Source organism: Rhinolophus sinicus, linkage group LG11 (assembly GCF_036562045.2).
Source record: "Rhinolophus sinicus isolate RSC01 linkage group LG11, ASM3656204v1, whole genome shotgun sequence".
NCBI lineage: Eukaryota > Metazoa > Chordata > Mammalia > Chiroptera > Rhinolophidae > Rhinolophus > Rhinolophus sinicus.
The window spans coordinates 28,195,398-28,219,671 of record NC_133760.1 but is presented as its reverse complement, the minus strand read 5'-3'; the positions used below and the strand labels follow the sequence as shown (position 1 = coordinate 28,219,671).

General features: G+C 35.9%; 1 protein-coding gene and 1 pseudogene across 1 annotated transcript in view; both read right to left on the bottom strand.

The window, feature by feature from the left end:
- The window catches only part of GLG1 (golgi glycoprotein 1), a 99,556-nt gene that overhangs the window by 36,439 nt on the left and 38,843 nt on the right, over positions 1 to 24,274 (bottom strand). Inside the window, exons 2-4 of the mRNA XM_019710346.2 lie at positions 7,061 to 7,093; positions 4,539 to 4,625; positions 929 to 1,144 (exon numbers count right to left, since the gene is read on the bottom strand). Of these exons, the coding sequence (XP_019565905.2) occupies positions 929 to 1,144; positions 4,539 to 4,625; positions 7,061 to 7,093 (336 nt within the window). The remainder of the gene's footprint in view (positions 1 to 928; positions 1,145 to 4,538; positions 4,626 to 7,060; positions 7,094 to 24,274) is intronic.
- On the bottom strand, positions 14,530 to 15,968 carry LOC109459159 (STING ER exit protein; annotated as a pseudogene).

Genomic DNA, 24,274 nt, shown 5'->3' with positions numbered 1-24,274 from the left:
GCGAGACAATAACCAGCACTAAAACCTTCATCTGAACTGGTGTGTGCAGTTCCAGCAAACTACACCATGTTCCCTTTCTGAGTGACTGAAGCCTGCAAAGCATGATACAATGAACAAATAGGGGCAGAGACAAATGGGTTTTATTTTTTGTCATATTTCCTAAACAGCAGATTAATGAGCAGTGGCAATTAATAGCTAATGCCATACAAGGGTCCCAGTCTACCTCTCCCACTGGCATCTGTTACTTCTTAGGAGTTTCTTTCATTTTTGTTGAGCAAACAAATACAGAATAAACTTGGTCAAACCTCCATTTTGACCTGGACAACTGACTCATAAGGTAAAAAATAAGATCAGATATAATTAAGGGAGAAGGAACTAGCTAGGCAGTTTTCTTTCCCGTCTTTACTAAAATTAGTTCTTCTGAGATGAAGATAATATGTCACGTTTATAGAATACCTTTCTTCTGACAAGTTGAAGTACTTTCACATATTTAAACTTTTCTAATATTTAAATATCTTCTTTTGTCCTGGTGTGCTTACTTTTTTTTTTTTTTAAATGGGAAGAGTGAGGTATGTGCAGAGAAAGTTTTGAGAACTCAAGTCTCTCCTAACCCAACTACTATTCCCACTAGACTACAAAACGTTTTGCCAGAGGAACATTACAGGTAAACAGTAAGTGGTTTAGTATTTTGAAAATAACACTACTCTTAGCAGATAATTAATTTCTCTATTTCTCCATACTATATCAAAACGTTTTGTCACAAACAGCTAAGATGCATTCACAGGTCAACTAGCCTTTGATCTTGGGGCTGTCTGGACCTCAACTTAAAGGTCACCTCCAAACCTAAATTTTTCCCATGCCAGTCATGCCAAGCTTTTCATTTATTAAGTTCTTAAGACCCCTTTGGTGAAGCCAGTGTAGTAAATACCTTTTCTCCAAGCCGAATGCTGCCACATTTCAGAATGTTGATGTCATTTTTGCAGTCATCCATGAAGCCACAGATTAGACGGTAATCACTGAATATGATGGCTGTCATCTTGGTGATGTATTGGTGACACTGGTACTCAGTGATGTTGCCTCGGTGATCCACCAGGCAGGAAACCAAGTAACCTTTTCCTACTGGTTCATCAGCACATTCTTTAATCTGCTCAAAAGAAAGTGGCTGTTTTACACAAGTATTCTATTCTTACCTCAAATGACATTTACGAAAGAGAGAATGTCTGATATTTTATTGTTGATAGTGTGTCATGCCTACTAAGATTGTTGTGCCCTCTAAGAAATACTTGATGTGTTTTGCAAGAAAATACGTACATATACAAATGCTAGGTAGAACTCATGTCCAAATGGAGTAAAAAGAGCTGTTAAAAATTTCATCTTTATTGAGATATAATTAAAAAGAGTTTTTAACATCTACAGTTTTAGAATGGTTCCACCATTCTAAGTGGTTCTACTGAGAAGTCCCTTTATCTATGCAAAGAATGCAATGGACTGTGAGGAGATTAATCTAGGGAATAGGTCTGGAAAACAGGTGCAGAACTGAAGTTTAGTTGCATGTCCTTAGCTAAGCTACAGAGCAAACTATTACTGTTAGATGAACCTAATAGCCAAGGGGAGGAAGGAGGAAAGGCATAATACTGCTTCTTGACATGACATTAATGTGTTCTGAATTAACTACGATTCTGGACATGTGTTTTTGAACTTAGTAGAATCCCAGCTTCACCACTGTGGTCTGGACCAGAATCATGTTTAAAATGACGTTCAGTGCAGCCTGGTAAGAAGTTTAGGAAGGGGAAGGACACTGAAAATCTAATTTGGGTGGTTTAGATATATGATCCAGTGGACTAAGCACAGAGTGATTCCACATGGTTAATGTTCCTACAAAGTACATACCAAACCACAAGTGCTAATGAGGCAAACTAGCCAAAAAGTGCTGGAATTCAGGCATTAAAAAAGTGCTATCTACTTATAGGGTTATAGGCTTAAATTATAAAGCATAGGAGGTTGTTTGGAAAAGTCCTACTGCATTTAGAGAAGTTAAAAACAAACAAAAAAGGCAGTTTTGACAAGAGGAAAGAGCCAAGTATAAATGTTTATTTTGAATATAAATGAGAAGGGAATGTTTTGTTTTGTTTTTTTTAAAAACCAATAGAGACTATTCTCCACTATCACACCACCTATCATAAATATGTACGAAGGGCAAAACAAATATAATCTTCTTTTCCACAAGGTGCTGGGGGAAGGACATACCACACACACTTCTCTTATAGGCCACTAGGTCTCTTATGTCTAACTCCAAACCAAGTCAAAGACTGAGTTCAAGACAGAAAATTGTGTTTACTTTTAAAGAAGCAAATTTTGGAATTTAAGTAAATAGTCTCACATTGGCTTTAAGAAGCAGTATGCATCTTCAACAGTCAAGATGAATGAAATTCTTTCAGCTTAACCTTGAGCTCTTTTTTTTGTGATGCCTAAAAAGAGGGCCATGAATATATTTCCAGGAAAAGTTCTGTGGTTTTTTTCTGAGCAAAACAGTTAAGTTTCCAAAGTGAAAGGAGGAATAGTTCCTTGAAAAATCTCAGCATTTGTAATTCAATCACTGAAAAAACCATGCATTAAAAAACAAAACAAAAACAGGACTAGTGGCAGACACCTGGGTTTGAAAACTTAATGAAGTAGAAGTATTCCTAGGGGATCTAATACTGGGCAATCAACAATTTAAATCTGAAGAAAAACCAAGAGCACAATTTGAATTGGAGCCCCAATAAGAAATTAAAAGTATATTTGACTATAACCACTTGAGATTTTACTGAAATACATAAATGTAGTACTATTTGTATTTCAGTTCACCACCAATTACAATAGGATGTACAGTGTTTGAATTAGAAGGCTATGCTTTTCTTCAACCATTCTATTGGACAGAAGTTTAAAATGACAGAAGGAAAATTTCTAAGGTTAACAGCAAAAAACAGCATTAAATCATCAACACATTTATGAATAGGCATAAACTTTGAAGTGGCTGGGGAGCAGATTCACTCTATTGTTGACATAAGGCAGGAGAAAAGCAGGCAGTATTTGGCTCAATCATGGAGAGTAAATAAAAAGTTTGGTTTACAGTTTGCAGGTATTCTTGTGATGTTTTTCTCTTTGGAAATAGGATTCCAAAATTAAGAAAAAAGATAGGAGGGAGATATAGAATAAAATGTTTTCTTAGCAACTATTTCTTCCTGATATTTAATTTCTCTGACTCCAGTATCTCCCTCCAGCAAGGGAGAAGTGCCCTTGTTACTTGAATCTGTTACAGAACCACAATACTCCAAAAGGTTACAAGCAGGCCATCATTACAGTATACATTATAAGGAAGCCAGCTTTATAATGTATGTTATAAGCAAGCCAAAAAAAAGTTATTCTGATGAATCTGCATATACTCTGAGCTAAAATTCACGTGGCAATCATACTGGTTTGCATAGCTAGTCACACATGTATAGCTAGCTAAGGGAGTTGGAGGAAAATACTGAAGCTAGAAGCTAAAGATCAATGTTTCAAAGATATGCTATTCTACATATTGTGAAGCTCCAAGGTAAATATGAACAAGGGTCCCTGCTATAAAAGAATAAAACATATCTGATCCAGGATTAGAAGGTTTGAGCACAAAAATAGATTCTAATAGCTCCCACAAGGCCTTAAGTGAGGAACCCGAGCTGGGGGCTCATTGGGAGTAGGGTCTTCCTGAAGAGCCCAGAAGAAAGTGGCCCTGACTTAAGTCATCAAACAGGGTAGTTTGAAGACAGACCTATATGTGGCAAGATCTATGATTATTAACTCTGAGACAGAAAAATAGCAACTGTTTGCTTTGTAATTCTTATACTTCAGTATGCAGAAATCTCTGGCTTCCTGGAATTTCTATCACTGATTATGAAAAATAAAATACCATAAAAAATTTAATACCACAATTTTCACTAATATTTGTTGTTTACATTAAGCCAAGAAAAATAATTGAAAAACTTCCCCAATTAGCATCCATACAATGCTACACAATTTCATTAATTATTTTTGTCTTTATACTCAATCTTCATTTATAACAATATACACAACAATCTTTTTACACACCTTTTTAATGCTAACTCCTATTATTTGAAGCCTACGCCTCTGTGGTTCAGTTGATCCAAATGCATAGCCAAAACACTTAGAAATGTTTATAAGCCTCCTGGGGAAACCATTTTGATATGCCTCAGACACAGGCAGATTGTAAAATGTGTGAGAGCAGCACTGAAGACAGGAACAGCTGTAGTTTTCTGTTTGGGGATCAACAGAGCCTGATTATCAACTTGTCTGAATCAACAGCATCCTACTGTAAGTGTAGGTGAATGTTAACAAAAAGAAGTCTAATTACACCCACACTGGCCTATCTCTTAAACAATACAGATGTGAATGCTAAGAAAAATAAAGTAACTGAGTCATTCTTCTCTTAATGACTGGTCTGGTAAAGAGACGTAGTTTTCTATGCCATTAAAAACCCACAAAATTCTTCCACAACCTACCTCTGATATGGTAGATTTGCAAACCTCTCTGGCCACAGATTCAAATTTGGGATCTGTAGTTAGGTTGAGCTTATAATTCCACAACAACTATGTACAAGAGAAAAAAAACAAATAAAAAAAGCTCCAGTTAGAATAGCATGAAATTTACCATCAGTTATGATAAATATAAATGATTAATGATAAATTATGATAAAAATAAAAGATAAAAGTTCATTGTACAGAGTCAGATAAAGCATATTGACACTTCAGTTAACAGAAAAGTATGACAAAATGTCATTGCATTTAAAGACAAAAGGAAAAAATGTGCTGACAAAATAAAACATGATCATGCGGACATACTTTTTTCTTTTTTTACTTAAGAACAATTTTTTTAAAGTAAAAAAAATTTAAAACTAAAATCCCTGATAGTTTTCAGAGAAAATATACATATGTAATATAAGCTAAATTCTGCTTAAACCAAAAAATCGAACCTAGAAGATCAGATTTAGTAGGTTTAGTTACAGATTTCACAATCAATAGTACCTTCATAGATCAGTTTTATGAAGGAGAGTTGCCCAGAGTCCAGTTTCCAGGCATATCTATCTTCATTCCTTTAAAACCCTTAACACCACCATAAGGTCAAATTTACATTTCTTTTGTTACATTTATTCCTAAGTATTTGATTCTTTTTGATGCTATTGTAAATGAAATTATTTCATTAACTCATTTTCAGTTGTTCATTGCTGGTCAATAGAAATACAACTGATTTTTGTAAGTTAACCTTCTATTCTGCAACCTTCAATCTAATTATGAACGTTAGAAAATTTCCCATAATAAAAGTTCAAAAAACAAGTATTGAGCTTAATCAAATGCGTTTTAATGTATCTACTGAGATAATAACATGATTTTTCTCCTTTATAATGATTAATTTTTCAAATGTTAAATTTAACCTCAATTCTGGAGTAAACCCAAATTAGTCTTGATGTAGTTCACTTCTTATATTTTACTGGATTCAGTTTCTAATTTGCTTAGCATTTTTTCATCTATGGTTCATGAGTGACAATGGCTATTTGTTTCCTTTCTTGTTATATCCTTGTCAGGTGATATTAAGGTTACGTTAGCCTCACTGAACAGGACGATGTTTCCATTTTTATCACACTCTAAGACTAATGTTACTTCTTCCTTAAGAGTTTGTAAAAATTGACCAATAAATTCACCTGGTCCTGGAGTTTTTTTATTGAGATTTTTATTTACAGATTCAATTCTTTAATTAAACATAGGGTTATTCAAATGTTTTTCTTCTTCTTGTGTTAGTTTTGGTAAGTTTGTTTTTCTAGGAATTTGTCCATTGCATCAACATTTTCAATTTCATTGGCAAAAAAATTGTTCATAACTATCTTATCTCTTGCTTAATGACATTAATTCATTCCTGAATTCCCTACTAGGTGGAAAGCTATTTAATTTAAAAAATTTGTTCCATTACCTATAAATGGGAAAAATGATAAATGCCAATGCATTATATTATTAGATTTATTAGATTGCTAGGGTTGTCTTAACAAAATACCATAGACTGAATGGTTTAAATAACAGAAATTTATTCTCTCACAATTCTCAAGGCTAAAAGTCTGAGATCAAGGTGTCAACAGTACTGATTTCTTCGGAAGCCTCTCTCCTTGGTTTGCAGGTAGCCGGCTATCTTCTCCTTGTATGTTCATGTGTTCTTCCCTCTGTGTCTGTGTCCTAATCTTCTCTTTTTATGACATCAGTTCTCGCGTTTTCTGTAAACTATTTGTCCTCGTGTCCTTCCTATTCTTCAGCCCTTTGGGGTTCTTAGACACAGATCAGCTTCTTTTGGGCTTTCCCTCTGCCAGATTTGGTCTATTGATGAATTTTGAGGGCTTTTTCCTAATATTTTGCTTTATAAACAATGCCACAACAAATATCCTTTTACGGACACATTCTAATCCATTCTTTTAAGTATAACTACACATAAATTCCTAGAAGTAGGAATACTGGGCCAAAGCATATATGCGTTTTAAGTCGACTGCTTTATAAAGAAGTTTTTCTTATTTATATTTCTATCCATAGGCAAGAGCAGCGTTTAGTAAACTTCTTCTGGAAAGGGCTGTAAATATTTTAGGCTTTCAGGGTCCTACCCTCAAAATGAGCAGTGATGCCTCTAGTAGTCACTGCTGCAGCTACTAGATGATTGTGTGGTGATGAAATGAAACAACTTTAAAATACAGAAATCTGAATTTGTAAACTTGATAAGCACAGAAACAATTATTTTCATACGGTAGCTGTAACAAAAGAAAAACTTAAGTACAAAGATATTATTTGGCAGAACCTGCTGGTTTCTCCAGTGGAGGAGTATTTGTAGATTTACCATGGCCCTTAAACAAAGCTTATCATCCTCTTTTTAAGATTAAGGGAATCTAAAAAAAACAACATAATGCTTTCCAGAACAACACGAAAAGCTTCCCCAAAATTTGTCCTCATATACATAAAGCACACATGATAAATTATGGAAAATCCATACTTACATGATTACAGTCTGAAGAAATTTCATTTTCAGGCTAAAAGGAAAAAAAAGAAGAGACAATATTTAAAAAAAAATCTCAAGTTTTCAAACATCACCAAAATAAACTCAAAACAAGAAATGTGAATAGCCAACTGAGTATGTTTCTTCAGTATAAGGAGTAAAATGGGGCTTACATAGTTTTTAAATTGCTGGGGAGAAATATACCAGCAAAGTAGATGAGACATAATCCCTTGCCAATCAATGGTACAATCTGGAAATGGGGAAAATGGAGAAGAATGTACTAGAGATAAAGCAATAGTGACATAAGGATCCTTACATGACACTTCATAATTCTGAAAGCTATAGAGGATCAGGTACAATAAGGTGTCTTTTCTTTAAATATTATTTATACACACACACATAAATATAAAACAGGCTTGTTAAAGATGGCAAAGAAGGTCAGTCGATGATTTAAAAATTAGTCTCATGTTAACATTAGGGGAAGCTGGATCACATGATGGTAGGTACACAGGACCTCTAGGTACTATGTTTATAACTTTTTATGAGTCTATAATTTAAAATATAAAGTTTAAAAAAACATAAATTATACATATATGTGTGTATCACACACATACACACACACATATATATTCATTAGACTACATATGAATACATTTGTTTTATAATGCCAGGTACACGTTCCAGAGAGAAATGAAGTTTCAATTCCATGACAAAAAAGGTAGACTAGGTTATGCTTAATATCGTATAGCTTTGCTTTACACATCTCCTCTGTTCATACCTTTCCTTGTTCATACCTTTGTTCATACATTTCAAGGAGATACAATTGTAATACTACACACCATAATAAAGCATCATTTCCTTTGAGTTTCTATAGCATTCCAACCTGTTCAAATGAAGTGTGCCTTCTATGAAGTATTACCAATGTAGGTTGTAAAAGGTGTCATTTTCAAAATAAAAAGATTCCATTCAAGGATAAATATACGGCAAAAAAGAAAACAATAAATATTAACAATTGAGCAGCCACATCTACCATCACTTCAAGAAGAAAGGGGTTTCTAGGGAACTATTAATTCCACTCCAGGATTTAGTAGGCATTAATACTAATATGCAAACTCATTTTTGCAACTAGTGATAAAATATTATATTAAAATTGACTTTAATAGATCGCTAAGTAATCACAAGATTATAACACACCATTTCTGAATTTTCTCCCTACTTATCTATATAAGAATAGATATTTTAATGCCTTTTATGAGGTGCCTTCTGCATCTCAGAAATCAACCTCCATACTATGAGTTAATAATCTAGCTTAACTCTGTTTCCTCCACTTCAATTCCAAGTGCTTGATTTATCTCATAGCAGTTTACTAGCAAGAATGCTTTTTGTTTAGGCAGTTTTCTACTTTATTCCCTTTTAATCCAGCTCTTAAATTTTTTCAATCAATCAGCAATTCTAGTTCTTTCTCAAACAAAGCATGGAAAGCAATTAATGTCACTATTATTTCTACTCATATTCATTCATTTTTACTAAACAATAACTTTGGATTAAAGAGGCAGTCTTGAAAGAAATTCAGAGCATTGGAGAATTTTCAAAATAACATAGTCAAAGAAGATGTAAGTTACTCATGGAAAAAAGTGTTGTCTTGTTTCAAGTCCACAGGACGTATATTAGCAAATATATGATTGTTTTAATGGCTTGCTTCCCTACAGTGGGAGACTGAATTACTTCCCCCAGTTTGCCACCCCTCTGTAATACAGATCCTTTGTCCTGTAACTGCACAGCCTCCCGCTGAGGACTGAGTACATACACCCTGCTCTACTGATGTGCCGTCGGTATTAGGCTAGTCCACTGACTTCTTTGGCTAATAGGTTTTAGCAGATGTAATATGAGCACAGGCTTTAAATGTGCTTGGGTGGTTTGGCTTGCATTCTCACACTCCTGCCATCCCCCCTGAGAAGAACATATCCAGGATGCTGCTAGTACAATGGGAAGGAGAGACGTGGAGCAGAGCCAACCCACTGACATGCACAGCCATGAGCAAGAAAAAGAAATATCTGTCATTATAAGCCCTTGAAATTTTGAAGAAAAAAATGACTAATATATCTATCAAGCAAATGAAATAATAAAAATTCCAAAGCCTTTAAGTTGCAATTGGTAACAACTATGATCTAATTTAGTGAATATTGTAAGTACAGAGTACTGTACCTTTTATGAAGGAATGACATAATCCACAGAGACACAAACAAACTGAAAACTTGGCAACTAGTGTTTGGTTTTCATCTCTTTGGTTGCCTTGATTTGCAATTGACAATAAACTGTTCTCATTTTTTTCTTTCTAGATTCAGTTTCTCTACCCAGAAAGAGATGACAATGTAGGAATGCCATAAAAATAAGGTTATGATGTTAAGCCAGTGATATTCATAAAGCTAAATAGCTATGAAGAATTTACAAATGTAACTGCAAATAATTAATTTCAGAAATAAAAGGGTCTTTAGACCTCGTATTGGTCTAGAGGAACAGAACAGAGACCTGCAAACTATAAAATAGTATACCCAAACAGAGGAAACATGGCCAATACCAGCAAAAACTAACTATAGATAAAGTGTAAAAATAAAATGCTATGGGTTAGCACTTAGTCATTTGATAAGACACTGAAAGACAGAAATCTCAAGAAACAAAAAATGTGGGCGCTGACACAGGTTTGGTTCTCAGATTGTACCATTCCTGTGATGTCCCAATCAAATCATTTAATCAGACATAGTATATCTATTTCCACAAAACTGTAAATGAAGACAGGGTTGTCTTTACTCTTACAAGATGAATAGTATCAGGAATAACACCCAGAATTGCTAAGGTCGAATAGGGCTGAGGATTCCCCCGCTTTTGTTGACAATCAGTGAAATAATTCTTTGACATGTCCCAAGAAATGAATCAACAGTACAGCATTGAATAATTATGATGTACACAAAATTGTGCTAGGTATTTTTGTGGGATATAGAAGACAGATAAAACATTGTCTCTAACCTCAGGTAGTTTACAATCCAGCTGTAGAGATAAAATGGCACAATCAAGAAATTAAGCAGGAGTAGGGACTTGAGCTGGGTCTCAAGGATTTGACAGAAGAATGATTTCCAAAGAGGATGCCAGTTAGATGATCTTTCCGGGGCTTAGGAAGAAAATAATAGAACGTGTCTTTTTTAAAAGACTCATACTTTAATTTACATTTTAACTTTTTATAATGTGTATGTTAGAATAATGAATATTTTATGAATCACTACATATCTATTAAGGATATGCCTAATCATTTTTTCAAATGGTAAGAACATGATCAAGATAGAGGATTAAGAGCTGAACCTTTTTTTTAATTTAATTTTTTATATTAGTTTTAGGTGTATAAAAACATCATAATGATTAGACATTTAAACCCCTCACAAAGCGATAACCCTCCCCCTCAAGTGTACTACCCCTCTGACATCGTATATAGCTGTTACAATACCACTGACTATATTCCCTGTGCTGTACTTTATATTCCATGAATATCTATCTATCTATCTATCTATCTATCTATCTATCTATCTATCTATCTATCTATCGTTGACATTCAATATCATTCTAATCAGCTTCAGGTGTACAGCGCAGTGGTCAGTTATGAAGTGCTCCCCCTGATAAGTCCAGTACCCGTCCGGCACCCTACATAATCTATACAACATAATGATTATGTTCCCCATACTGTAGTTCACATCCCTGTGACTATTTTATGACTACCAATTTGTACTTTCTAATCCCTTCGCCTTCCCCCACCTCCCAACCTTCCTCCCATTTAGCAACCATCACTTTTTTCTCTGTATCTCTGAGTCTATTTCTGTTTTAAGAGCTGAAACTTTTCTTCTTACCAGTTTAGGAGTCCTACCCTACCCCCACCCCCACCAACAAAAGGAAAAGTGAGGGCCCCTGGCCTGTGGAAGCATCAAATTAGAAGCTGAGCTCTGCCATATGATTAACTGCTCTGTAGCACTCTGGAGATAGAAATCTGGACTTCAAAAAGAAGAGACTCTTATATCAAGTGTTTCCTCACTGGAAATAAAATAATTGTCCTCTGAACAATAGAAAACTGGGAGAACATTTTATGAAAAGCTTCATAAATAGCTTTCTGTTAATTTAATGATCAAATCTTGTAGAACAGATTGCTGAATTGCATATATTCATAGCAATAAAGGAACTATGATGAACAGAGAAAAAAGAGAACACAATATATCCCCCCAATCCAACACAGCAGTGAAGACGATAGAGAAGGAACTCAGTTAATGGTGAATAAACGATGCAACAACATCATGTAAAGGATGAGGCACTGAGCTCTTGGAGAAACCTGCCTGGTGCCAATAGAGAATGGGATGGGTGCAGCAGGAAATAGTAAAAGCTGTCCCTTAACTGAGCTAGGCGCTACATTTATTTCTTACAACATGGTGGACTGTAATATAAATGGTATTGTGTTCAGTTTTACAGATGATGATACTGAAATACAGAGAAACTGAGTAACATGATGAAAGGTACATTGCTAGGAGACAACAAAACGATTTAAATAATGATAGTAAGTGGCAACTAATGCTTATTGTGATGCTTTCAGCTCGAAACCGCCCCAAAAAGGCTTGGTAGGTCAGGCTGCACACAACCATGGGGGGTTGGGGGGGACCTTTGGGAAGTGCAAGAGAAAGAAAGGTAAACAGGATGAATAAACAGACCTAGTGTTCTGGAGTGATTTGCTTGACAGATATATGATGAATTTCGATGTAGGCAGCCCAGTTAAGAAACTGATGGAGTAATTAGATCAACTAGGGATCTTGGATTAACCCTTGAATAACCACAGCAAGTTATAAAAAACTTGGCTTAGTTCTTTGGCTTTTCCAAATCAATGATTTAAATGTTTTGGGTATTACTGTATTTTAATCTCCTCATTAGGTAAGCTAAAGCTGAAATAGTTGATTTTAAGGCTTAAAACCCTAGCCTTCCTTTGTGTTTTGTAAATTCAGAACGGGTTTTAAAGAAAGGAACAGAATAGTGGAAGAACAATAGACTAAGAGAAGTATTCAGCTATAGAAGCTGTGTGATTTGGGGTGAGTCACTCAAACTTCTCCAGACCCTGAGGACAGGCTTTGGACTAGAACAGGGATTTCTTCACCTAGGATCCATAAACAGACTTTAGGAGTGAGACTGTCTTAAATCTGAATACAAACTTTTGTGTGCAAGTATATTTTTCTGGGAGGAGAATCCACAGCTGTCATCATAATTTCTAAAAGATCCATAAGACAAGAAAAAATTAAGAAACACCAATCTAAAATGCTTGAGATTCTTTCTAGCTTTATGAGTCTATAAAATCTGAGACGTAGAATATAAAAATAGAAATATTTATTGAATTCCACGTCTTTTAATGCTGGCAATTTGCGTATTATGATCATGGTTTCCTTCTTCATCTTAATCATTCTGTGCTGGTCAAATTAGATCAACCATCACATTCATTTAAGAGGATTGTTTTTACAGAAAGTACAAGTCTGAAACTATGATTTCCCGGAGGTGAACAGGCTGAGTTAATTAGTCTGTGAGAAATTAAAGCATTCACAAAACTACCTTGGAAGTTGCTTCAGTTTCTGAAATAGAAATGCTTGGGAGTTGTATTGTATCTAAAATATGGAACATTCTACAGTTGCATTGACTGAAGCTGAACTACCCACCAGCTCATACCTGGTACTAAACTAAGTGACAACAGACTGTTTATTAATCACCTGGGAGAAAACAAACAAACAAAAAATGTCAACAGTATCTGTGCTTTCATGGCCTTGCAAAAATCTGAAGACTGGAAAACAACCTGATGCCTCCTTCCGATTAGAGACATTCTGTTGTAAGATGTGAGTAAATTCTTCTGGGAGTTTATTCATCAAGAACTCAGTAAACGCCCAACTATGTGAGCAATCCACTTATTAACATGGCTCAAACCACTCCCCTCCTGCCCACCAAAAAAGCAAACTCAATATAATATAGTTAGTAACGATCAGATAAACCCAGTCTTAATTTAGACTTGATAAACTTTCCCCGAGCAAGTATAAACTGAATCTTAACCCTCAATCAGACTCATAACTGAGTTACTCTTAGTGCCTCATTCTGGCTCAATAAGTATGAATTTTTCTTATTTGCACCAAGGAATAGCTGGTAAGTATTGTTTTTCCAAAACGATAGTGATCAACATAGGCTTCATGCCCTCCAACAATGTTCTGATTCACTAAAGAGGTGTTCTTTTGCATGATTCTTTAAAATTCCTCCATCTTTTCAAAAAGGATTTATTGTACAGGTCCAATGGGAGATTTTAAAAAATATATATAAAATAGGGTTGGCCGGATGGCTCAATTGGTTAGAGCACGAGCTCTTAACAACAAGTCTGCCGGTTCAATCCCCACATGGGATGGTGGGCTGTGCCCCCTGCAACTAAGATTGAAAAGACGACTGGACTTGGAGCTGAGCTGCGCCCTCCACAACTAGACTGAAGGACAACGATTTGGAGCTGATGGGCCCTGGAGAAACACACTGTTCCTCAATATTCCCCAATAACATTTTTTTAAAAAGGTATAAAGTAAAGAATACAGATGCTGGCTCTCAAGTAAATTAGTGTGGTAGAGGAGATAAAACATGAGTCTATACCTAACCATCATGCAAAGCTGAATATGGAGTTGGTGTGTGTGTGTGCGTGTGTGGTGAGGGGTGCTGGTATTTTAAAGAACGGAAAAAGTACCATCATCCTCTACAAGTAGGATGATAGAAAGGAAACCAGAGAGTCTAATGGAGGACAGTACATTTAAGTTGAACCTTAAAAGGAGGCTGTAATTTGGTGCTGTGATGCTGTATGTTGAGGAGGATAAGATGGGGGTGTGAGATGGAAAAGGCACATTCTGTGCAGATGGCAGAGAACTGAGTATAGCGAGGTGACCATTTTTAGGCTTATATACTTGGCATCTCTAATATATGATAGGATAATCAGAAAGTTTTAATAAAATCTGAACACTGGTCCAATAATAATCTCCTATAATCCAAATTAATATGTTATGTTAAACACAGTGTAGAGAATGGTGATTTAATTTACTGTTATTTATTTGTTTGCTTCCCCAGTGGGTGGTAGGGTAACAGCTGGGAAATACAATACTGTATAGTTACATCTTTTTTTTTTAATCTTTAAACATTTTTATTAACTTTGAAGGAATAAGAACAGCTTCAGAAACTAGAGACACTCAAGCACTGATCTATACATAATTTCCACACAGCTGAAGAAGTTTACAACAAATGCACAAAAAAATAGTACAGAAGACCTATATATAGAAAGATTTAGAAAAATCCATCTCTAGAAAGCCGGTCAGATGGACTCAAAGACCTCACAGAATGTAGGAGAATCAATGGGGAGCAGTGTAAGCCCTTGTGCTGGGGCATAAAGGTAGGAACTAGTCCATGCAATCAAGAAAAAGTTCTTTTCCTCCTGATCTAAATGTTTGCCTCTGGTCTGATCCTTTGAACTGGCTGTCAATCAAGGTCCCCTTCATTTTCACTTTCTTGGCTTCCAGTTCAGTGGCTCTTGCTGACTCCTTCTGCTCATGCCCTATGGTTGTTTTCAATCACTTTGGCATTCTGTGCACACGGGTCAGCAACTTCCCGAGCCTCAGTCTGCTCTTCCTCTTCATTAAAAGCAGACACACTGACAGAGCTGAACTTGCCTATGTCTTTGGCCTGTTTGGTCATCATCACCTTCTTGGGAAGCTCTTGTTTCTGAGCATATATATTCGTTTTTCCAAAACCCTGGCCAAATTCGACTACTCCTCCATTCACGATGAAGGCCACAGGAGCATTCTTCTTCTGGAACAGCTAAGAAGAGTAGCAGTCCCCACCCCGCACACTTCTCCCTGTACTGTTCAGTGCCTTCAGGCCTCTGAAGATAGTCTCCCGTCTTCAGTGTTACAAACCCTGCGGGAACATTTGGCAGCACCAATTACACATCCCCGGGCCTCATGGGCAGTTTTTCTAACTGACAGTCCAGCACCAGGACCATCTGGCCACAAAAAAGGTAGGAGTGCAGGGGCTTCTTGCCGTTGCCATATTGTTCCCGGTCCCAGGTGTTGGAGCAGACTACCCACCGGGACACTCCTTTAGGCAAAGCTCAGAGAAGCAGCCTGAAAACTAAATGCCAAGAATAATGTATAGCTACTTCTATAGGAACATGCTGAGTTTTAAAACGGGTAAAAGATAGATAGGTACGACCCCCCCACCGACAAATTAGGGCCCACTTATCCCTGATTCTTGGACAGTCTCACATAAATGCAAGACAGTGATGGGGCTATGGCGAGGTCAAGACTTGCCTCTTGGACCTTTAAAATGAAAATACCCTCAATATCCTTTAATTCTAATAAAGTCAAAAGGTGTGCATGTGTATATACATATGTGTGTATATATAACAGTGGGAATTAGCAAACAGTTCTGCTCTGGTTCAGATAGCATACTTAATCATACATAAAAATACTGGCAAGATTTTCAGCTCTGTCAAGTACTGATTCATTCATATTCAGTGAGGTTATACCCCTATTCTGAAAATATGAAAACACACAGCAATCTGCCTAATTACTGGACCTAATCACTGACAAAAAAAAAAAAAAAAGACTGAGCAACTCTTGACTCATGACAGGTTTTCCATATCCATGAAGATGTTAATACCCCAGAATTTACTTTCAGAAATTACATCTTACTTTTGTTTAAGAAAACTCTAAAACTAGTTAAACTGACCAAACAGAAATATCAAATATTAATATAATTTATCATTTTCTGTGGCCAGAGCAGGAAATAATGCCAAATAAGGATATAGTACAGTAGTCTCCCTTACCCATGGGGGATATGTTCCAAGATCCCCAGTGGATGCCTGAAACCATGGATAGTAGCAAACCCCACACATAATGTTTTTTCCTATACATACATACATACATACATACATACATACATACATACCTACCTATGATAAATTGGGCACAGTAAGAGACCAACAAAAGGTAAAAAATAATAAAATAGGTAATGATAACAATATGCTGAAATACAAGTTATGTGAGTGTGGTCTCTCTCTCTCTGAAAATGTCTTATTGTACTTGCACTCACCTTTTCACTTAAAGGAAGCACTTTGCCTTTAGCATTTCCAAATTGCCAGGAGCAGTACTCTTGCCCTTTGGGTCTATTATTAAGCAAAATAAGGGTTACCTGAACAGAAGCACTGCAATGCTGCCACAGTCAATCAGATAACCAGATGACTAACAGGTGAGTAGCATACACAGTGTAGATACGCTAGACAAAGGGATGATTCAACATATCGAGCGGGACAGAGCAGGATGGCATGAGATTTCATCACACTACTCAGAATGGCGTGCGATTTAAAACTTACGAATTGTTTATTTCTGGAATTTCCCATTTAATATTTTCGGACCGCAGTTGTCAGTGGGTAAGTGAAACCTTGAAAAGTAAAACTGCGGATAAGTGGGGACTATCATAATTTAGCTATTAAATAAAAACTACATCATTATGGCAAAAGGCTACATATTGGATTATGGATCTACAAATCTTAAAGTTTATAAAAATGTAAACTACAAAAATATGTAGTTTTCTCTCCTATAAGCAACATTGTGAACTCTTTCCCCATTTTCATCCCTGTTTGACTATTATAAATCAAAAACAGGTACCTATAAACTGTAGGAAACAGGTCATCCTCAAAAGACTGTTTGGAGATTACTCCTTTGCACATATAGAGCTCAGTCAACCTTTTCATCAATTTCCCATTTGAGAGTGTCCAATAGTCAAGAAATGTAGAGCTGTCTGGGAATGACACGTGTTTTAAAATCCAGTTACGGCCTTGCGAAGACTCTGCCTCATTTCCCCCTTCACAATGTGAATGAGTGCGTTTCTCTGGGACTAGGTCATCCTCATGAGAGCCTACTATCAGCAGGAGGGAAAAGTTACCTCATTTTTTCTCCCTAGGAGATGACTTAGAAATCTGGAATCCAGTTTGGTGCTGGTGGGGAGCATTTTTACCTCATTTATGGGCGAAGGAAACGAGTCAAGCATTCTATCAAAAGCTTGGTGAGATTCCTCTTTAACCCCAAGGGAAAGAATCTTGGACAGGTCTATCCACTTGGTTCCCAACCATGGCAAGCACACAGCTATAAAGGGATAAAAGGCCTTGTTTTTCATTGCCCAGTTGCCTGGGTAGTCAGTTTTGGTGCCCATGTTACAAGAGTGGCACCTAAAGCAATATTATTCAGTCCAAAGTGGCTAACATTTATAAACTGTTTTGCAAGAAATTCACCAAAAAGGCCATACAGCAGGTCCTCACATAACATCGTTTCACTCAATGTTATTACAGTGATTAGGTGCTATAGGAACTTAACTCCTGTTTATGTCAATTATGTTCCTTATTTTTACCTCAGGATGCAGGAAGAAAAGCTTTGAGCATTTACATGAGACACATCTTCTCTGTAATATGTACTAAATAAAATCCATAAAATGCAACACTCTAAGACATTTAATATACACATTTAGGTTATAAACAGTACTGTACACATGTATATGTCTACTCTGAGTCATTTGGTTAAGAATCTTAACATTATGAATGTTGGCGGCCTGTTATGCCACTAAAATAAAGAATTCATAATTATATACACAAATCAATTTATGTGATTAATGACAGATTTTGTGAACAAAAATTTAGGACATAACTCACACTAAGATATCTTATAACATTTTATCTAATTAAGTAACTTCCTAAAAACCTTTAGCCAGAATTTTAATTTTTAAACTTTACCTAAAACTTACCAAAAACACACTTTAAAACATAATGTGGGATAATTTCGGCCTAAGAGCAAGTTAATGAAGCTTGAAAAGAAAGAGAAGTGAATACTTCCTTTCCAAAAGGCTTGACACTGAACAAGTAATTTCAATATTCATGACTTAACAACATAATTTATTCAACTGGTTACTAAAATTGTCCCTGCTTTCAGAACAAAGGAACAGTGTATAAGAATAGAAAGTTGATTTCCCTGGTTTAAAACTGCCTCTTATTTCATTTTGGGGCCATTAAAAATTTCTAAGTTTTTCTGGTTTTATTTTGTTCCCCTGCTTTCTTGTAGGTGGTAGTACCCTCAATTAAAAACAAAAACAAATTCCCATAAATGTAAGTTATCTCTTCAACCTGTTCCCTGGTTCACCAATAGCTTATTTAATATAATTATACACCCTCTCTAAAAAAACAAAAAAAAACAGAAACAGATAAAACAAACAGCAGATTCTTTTCCCAAAGATGACTAATCACCTCGCCTTAACATTTAAGATTAAGTAGATCTAGTTACATAATTAATTGCCACCAAAATAGATCAGTTACAACACAAGTGTCTTGCCTCTGTGTATTGGCTTTGCATAATGAGGAGAGCAATGGACTGGGTAAGACTGTGCAATTGTTAATTCCAGATCCTATTCTACCAGGTAACTCGTGCAAGATTTGGGAGAAGCCAATCATTAATCCCATGCTCTGCCATTAGAATGCTTTCAATGTGAACTATGGTGAAAAGAGAAAATGATATTTTTTCAAACCTTTCTCCCATAAAAATTAGAGCCATACCTTTCTGAATCCCTCTTGACAACTCCAATAATATAATTACCAGCTCACACAATAGTTTACATCTGTGAAAAATATCCACTTCCAAGTAGAGGAACCATTGAAATTGTCTCTTATACCAAAAGTTGTATTCTTGTGATATATATAATTTCATTTAATCCACTGATGACAGCTTAAACTTGTATTTTTAGAAAAGAAGAATTAAGCATGAAAAAGTCAGTTTTAAAGTCAATATTCAATGTCAGTTGCTGAATGAGAACCCGACTCACAGCAAGCCCTTTAGCATCTCTACCATTCTGAAAACATCTGCCAAGGGACACCTTCTTCAATCTGAAATTGAATAAAAATTTCAAATCTATGTTCTTAATTAATTCTTACTTGGGGCAACTATGACATCACAGAGCAGGCAAAGGCACAAATAATTTTGTTGACAGAAATTTAGCTTCAAGTGATATCTATTTAGAAATTTCTCCTGAAAATATTAGAATTCTATTGAAGTAAATTCTTGGTTGATCCCAAGAAGCCCAGTCTCTGGTAGAATTCTTCTTCTTAAGATAAGCTACATTTCAGGAAGTTCCTGGAAGGCAGTAGTCACAGCCTTCCTGGGCTACCACAATACTAGGGACACAGTGGCATTCTATATACATTTGTCACTTGGTTGACAGAAATTCTAACTGACCTCCAGGTTTCCAAAGGCAAACTGGCAGTCACTGGGGTCACAAGAAAATAAACAGCTTTTCCCAAATTTTTCCTTTCTGATCTATTTTTCGGACCTTTAAATTTTAACATCAATTCTCTAACAAAAACTCAAATTAAGACCAAGACAACTGTGCAATGACTTCAAACCGACAGAACAATAAATTATTAAATAAGGATGTCTAGAAGGACTAGTCTCAGAAAATTAAGGCCACTATTTTGGTTTCTTGATGAAAAAGCACTAGGATGGGGAAGAAAAGGATTATCAAGAATTACATTTCTGGGTGGCCGGATGGCTCAGTTGATTAGAGAGTGAGTTCTGAACAACAGGGTTGCCGGTTCGATTCTCGCATGGGATGGTGGCCTGCGCCCCCTGCAACTAAAGATTGAAAAGGGCAACTGGACGTGGAACTGAACTGCGCCCTCCACAACTAGACTGAAGGACAACGGATTGACTTGGAGCTGATGGGTCCTGGAAAAACACACTGTTCCCCAACATTCCCCAATAAAAAAAAAAAAAGAAAAGGATAAACTTTGGGGGAAAAAATTACATATCTGGAGTTCCTCTGCACACCTCTAAAGGAATTCACCTTTATGAAACTAATGAAAATAAATAAATTCATTATTTATTTAAATCCAATTCCCCCAGGAGAAAATGTTCATCCTTCAAATGAAGTTTTAGAAATGACCAAGAAAAAAATCCCATACGAATAAACACCAATGGATTAGATCTGAAGGAAAAAAAAAAAGAAAACTTTTTATCTCTTTAAAATTCCTTTAACACATCCTTTTAAGAATGTCTAAAAATTAGATATAAACTGGTTACAACATACGTATAAGGTAAAAACCAATCAATTTCATGTGAACGCTCAGTAAATTCTGCTTCATTTCTTTCTTTCAAATACTTATTTCAGAAAGTTAGAAGACAGAGGGGTCCTGGGCAGTGAGGGTGAGGTGCGTGGCAATGGCTGCAGCTGAGTATCAGTCAATCCCTTGTAAAGGACAGAAAGGACCTGCCTTTTTTTGGGCCTGTTGAGGAGGAAGAAATGTTGAAAGGGAGAGGGACTGAGAAGTGAGAGAGAAAAAGAAAACAGAACTAAAGAGCAAAAAGGTGATTATGTCCCTAAGATAACAAATGGAAAAATAATTCAAAAGGGAAGGGGAAATAATGGGAAAGCCATCTCTTAGGAAGAAAAACTCCCTTCTTAGTTTCTCAATAGTTGCTCAGAAGACATTCTTGCTGGCTTCTGCTGAATCTGATAATGCATTTCTAATTTTAGTCCCTGTTCCACTCTGTTCTTCACCAATTCCACTCAGTCTCCACGATCCCAGGACCCTGCAAGTCTAAGTCAATGAAGATTCTGCATAAAACTTAAAATGCTCTCTATTCAACTAAAATTGCTGCTAAATGAAAGAATAAAAAGGAACTTTACTCTTTTGTAAAGGGAAAATGCAAATAGTGGTATTTACTTACTAAACAGGAAACTGCCTCTACTAATTGTGTCAAACCACTGCAAGTAGACATTCAATTTGTTATGTCAGTAGCAGTTTTGTTTGGTGAGAAAGAAAACTTTTATAAATTATGCTTCTGTTCTACAGAAAGTAGAAAACTTTTCTTACAGTATAAGAAAGAGGGGAGGTGAAAGCCAGAAGAATCTGCTTTAATATTAATTAAAAAATAATTATAAGGGTAATACAAATTGCTATGTGTCTTAAACTTTATAGGATCCACTGATTCTTTACATGTAACTTTAATAAAAAAATAAAACTTAAAAAAAACTAAATTATAATAAAATTAAATCTGAAACTTGTTAAAGATACTTATCTTGTTACTAAAACTGTGCAGAGTTTATTCTTGTGAATCTCAAAACCTAAAACTGCTGGTGGAATGAGAATTTACTACACTTCCTATTAAGGCATGATCTTGACTTTGCCCTCTACAGATTCTTGACTCAAACTACACGGTGTACTTATATCATTTAAATTCAGGCTGACAATGTTGAGTGTATGTGGTATTTAGGAGGTGACTTCAGAGTTGGCAATTTATTAGATGTGAAAGTGGGGAAAGAAGAAAGAAGGATGATGGCTGTCCTGGTTTCCAGGTTGGAGGACAAAGTAGATGGTGGTACATTCACTGAGAAGTGAAATCCAGGCCCAGTGGGCGTGGGGTAGCAGGTACTAAACTCAGTTCCAGAGATGCTGAGATTGAGGTGCCCGTGAACATCCCCCACACATGCGGTTGGCAATTAAGTGTCTGGAGCTCCGAAAAAAGTTTTGGGCTGGTGATAGAGATGCGGGAATCATCCCATTTAGGTGTGAAATGACCGCGAGTGAGTGAGAATAGAAGCATGACATTTAAGCACTTGATAGAGGAGGTGACTAAGGACCGACTGATAGGAAAGTCACAGGAACTATTTTAAGAAGGGAGTGGTCACATATTGATGATTCCATTTATATAAAATGTCCAAAAATGCAAATTTAGAGGCAGAAAGGAGATAGGTACAGTCTAAGTGTGGGAACAAATGGGAATTAATTATAAGTGGGTATAAGGGATCTTTCTGGAGGGATAAAAATGCTCTAAAACCGATCTATGGTGATGGTCGCACTATTCAGTCAAGTCACTAAAAACCATTGTAAATCTGAAATAGGTGAATTCTATGATATGCAAAATATACTTCAATAAAACTTAAAATGAAAAGATTAGGTGGAGTATTGCATCTTCCACACTGTGATGTGGGTACTGTCTCTAGCGTGAGAAAGCGTTTGGTGAAATTTATAATAACCAAAATTATAAGTGCCTTCACCAGGCAAGCTGGAAACTCTTCCTTTAGACATCTAAGTATGTACTCACTTCTATTTTTCAAAAAGAAAAGAGAGATGTTTTACTTATTAAAGTTCAGGGCAACCCTCCAAGTTCAGCAGGTAAAATGTGGTACAGACGTACAGAGAACAAAGGTGTCATATAATAAGCAGACGGTTAATTCCTAATCAGGTACATTTGGAAATGTGAAGGGACACTTTTATTTATCATACGGACTTGGGTGGCAACATGGCATTTAGAGGGCAATGTCTTAACTATAATTTACTGCTTTTAAAAATAGTAAATCAGGAATACATACTGGTATTCACTTATACGTAATAAAAGCTTCCTCAATGTTATTGGGTCAAACAGTTGTAAGCAGGTATTCAACTCTTGATATGACTATAAAAAATATAAATGTCCTTTGATGCACAAGACAGTACTGCACAATGAGAAATGGTCCCTTCATAATGCCAAAAACATTCCTGCTGACACACACTGATTTAAACTATGTTCCTATTAGCACCTCGAAAGGTAAAGTACCTGTAGATTATTATTCTAAAATATTTAAATATAAGGTATCTGTATTACTAACAAAATGTTTCACTACATTCAAATTAAAAATATAATTTCTCAAAATTTCAACTTTGAAACACCACACGACTATTAGATGTTCAAATTTTAGAAATAACATATTTAAAGACATATTTAATTTTTCAGTTATGTGTCACTTAGCTTGAACCAGCCTTATAAATTTCTGAGCTTGAAGCATTTTTTTTGGCAGACCAGGCACTAACATTTATAAGTACTTCTCTGTAATGTTGAATTTAATATTTTCCTTTGAGTCTTTAGAAAATGTGATTTCATGAGCTGCCTCAAGATACAACCGTAGTATACTGTATTCTCTCTAGTAAACCTGCTTATATATTCTTGGAAGATGGAATTTTGCCAATTTCATTTTTTTTGTGTACACAGTGCCTAGTACAGCTGATACACAGTAGGTGCTCAGTATTTGTTTCAAGAATAACTGAATAAGGTTATTGAAAGTAAAGGGGTTCAAAACAGGCCTCCCCAAGATGTGCCAATTTGGCATGTGAATTATGTTGCCCTGAAGGCAATTGAGACAAGAAACTTTTACCTCTCGCTTAAAGAATTTAAATTAGAGGTCTTGCCCATAACAAGAGTTATCATCAGAAATAACTTTTAATGACCTATCTATAAGGCAGGGCAAATTTCTAATTGCTAAACATGTTTTTCTTATCATCCTGTGAATGACCTTCGTCCTCCCTGAAGTCCGAAGGTGCCTTAGCTCAGAATGTCACATATACCTCATTTTCCCTTTCTGTCTCTGAACCTCTCATGTGTGTGGGGTTCCCATATGTACGTCTGCAATTCAGTTAGGTCATTTTCTCTTGTTAATCTGTCTCATGTCTATTTGATTATTAGACCAGCTGAAAGAACCTAGAATGGTAAAGTTTCATCCTTCCCCACAAAAGCTAATAAACATAATCTATATGATAAACAAAACCTACCTGTGTGCCTTTATTTTCAGGAGAATTAGCTATTATACTGGAAACCCTTAATAGTAATTTTATAAGGTTGAGAAACATTTGGATGAAGGTCACAATGAACTGAATGACTGCTCTAGCATAAAACAAAGAACAGGCAGAGGGCAGTTACTTGGAAAACATAACTGGACACAAAGGACAAAACACACAGAAATGAGAGAGGAACAGTGATTAGTCCCTTCTACTTGTCATGTTCTAAACTCTATCACATAGAACTATTAATACAAATTTCAGCCTATCTTCCAATACTTACACTAACACCTAAGATCAGTATTTGCAAACTCTTTTCCTTCTGGATATTGGGTCAGGAGAGTGGGGTGAGTAAGAGAGGAAGGGATAATTACCAAGACAGGGCACAGTGGTGGAGGGGTGCCAGCATGTAAGGGGCACTGAAAGACTTATTGACTGTATTCTGAAAGGTACATACTTTCCTTTCTTGCAATAGTCATTTAGAAGCTTCTTTCTGAGGTTAGGTAA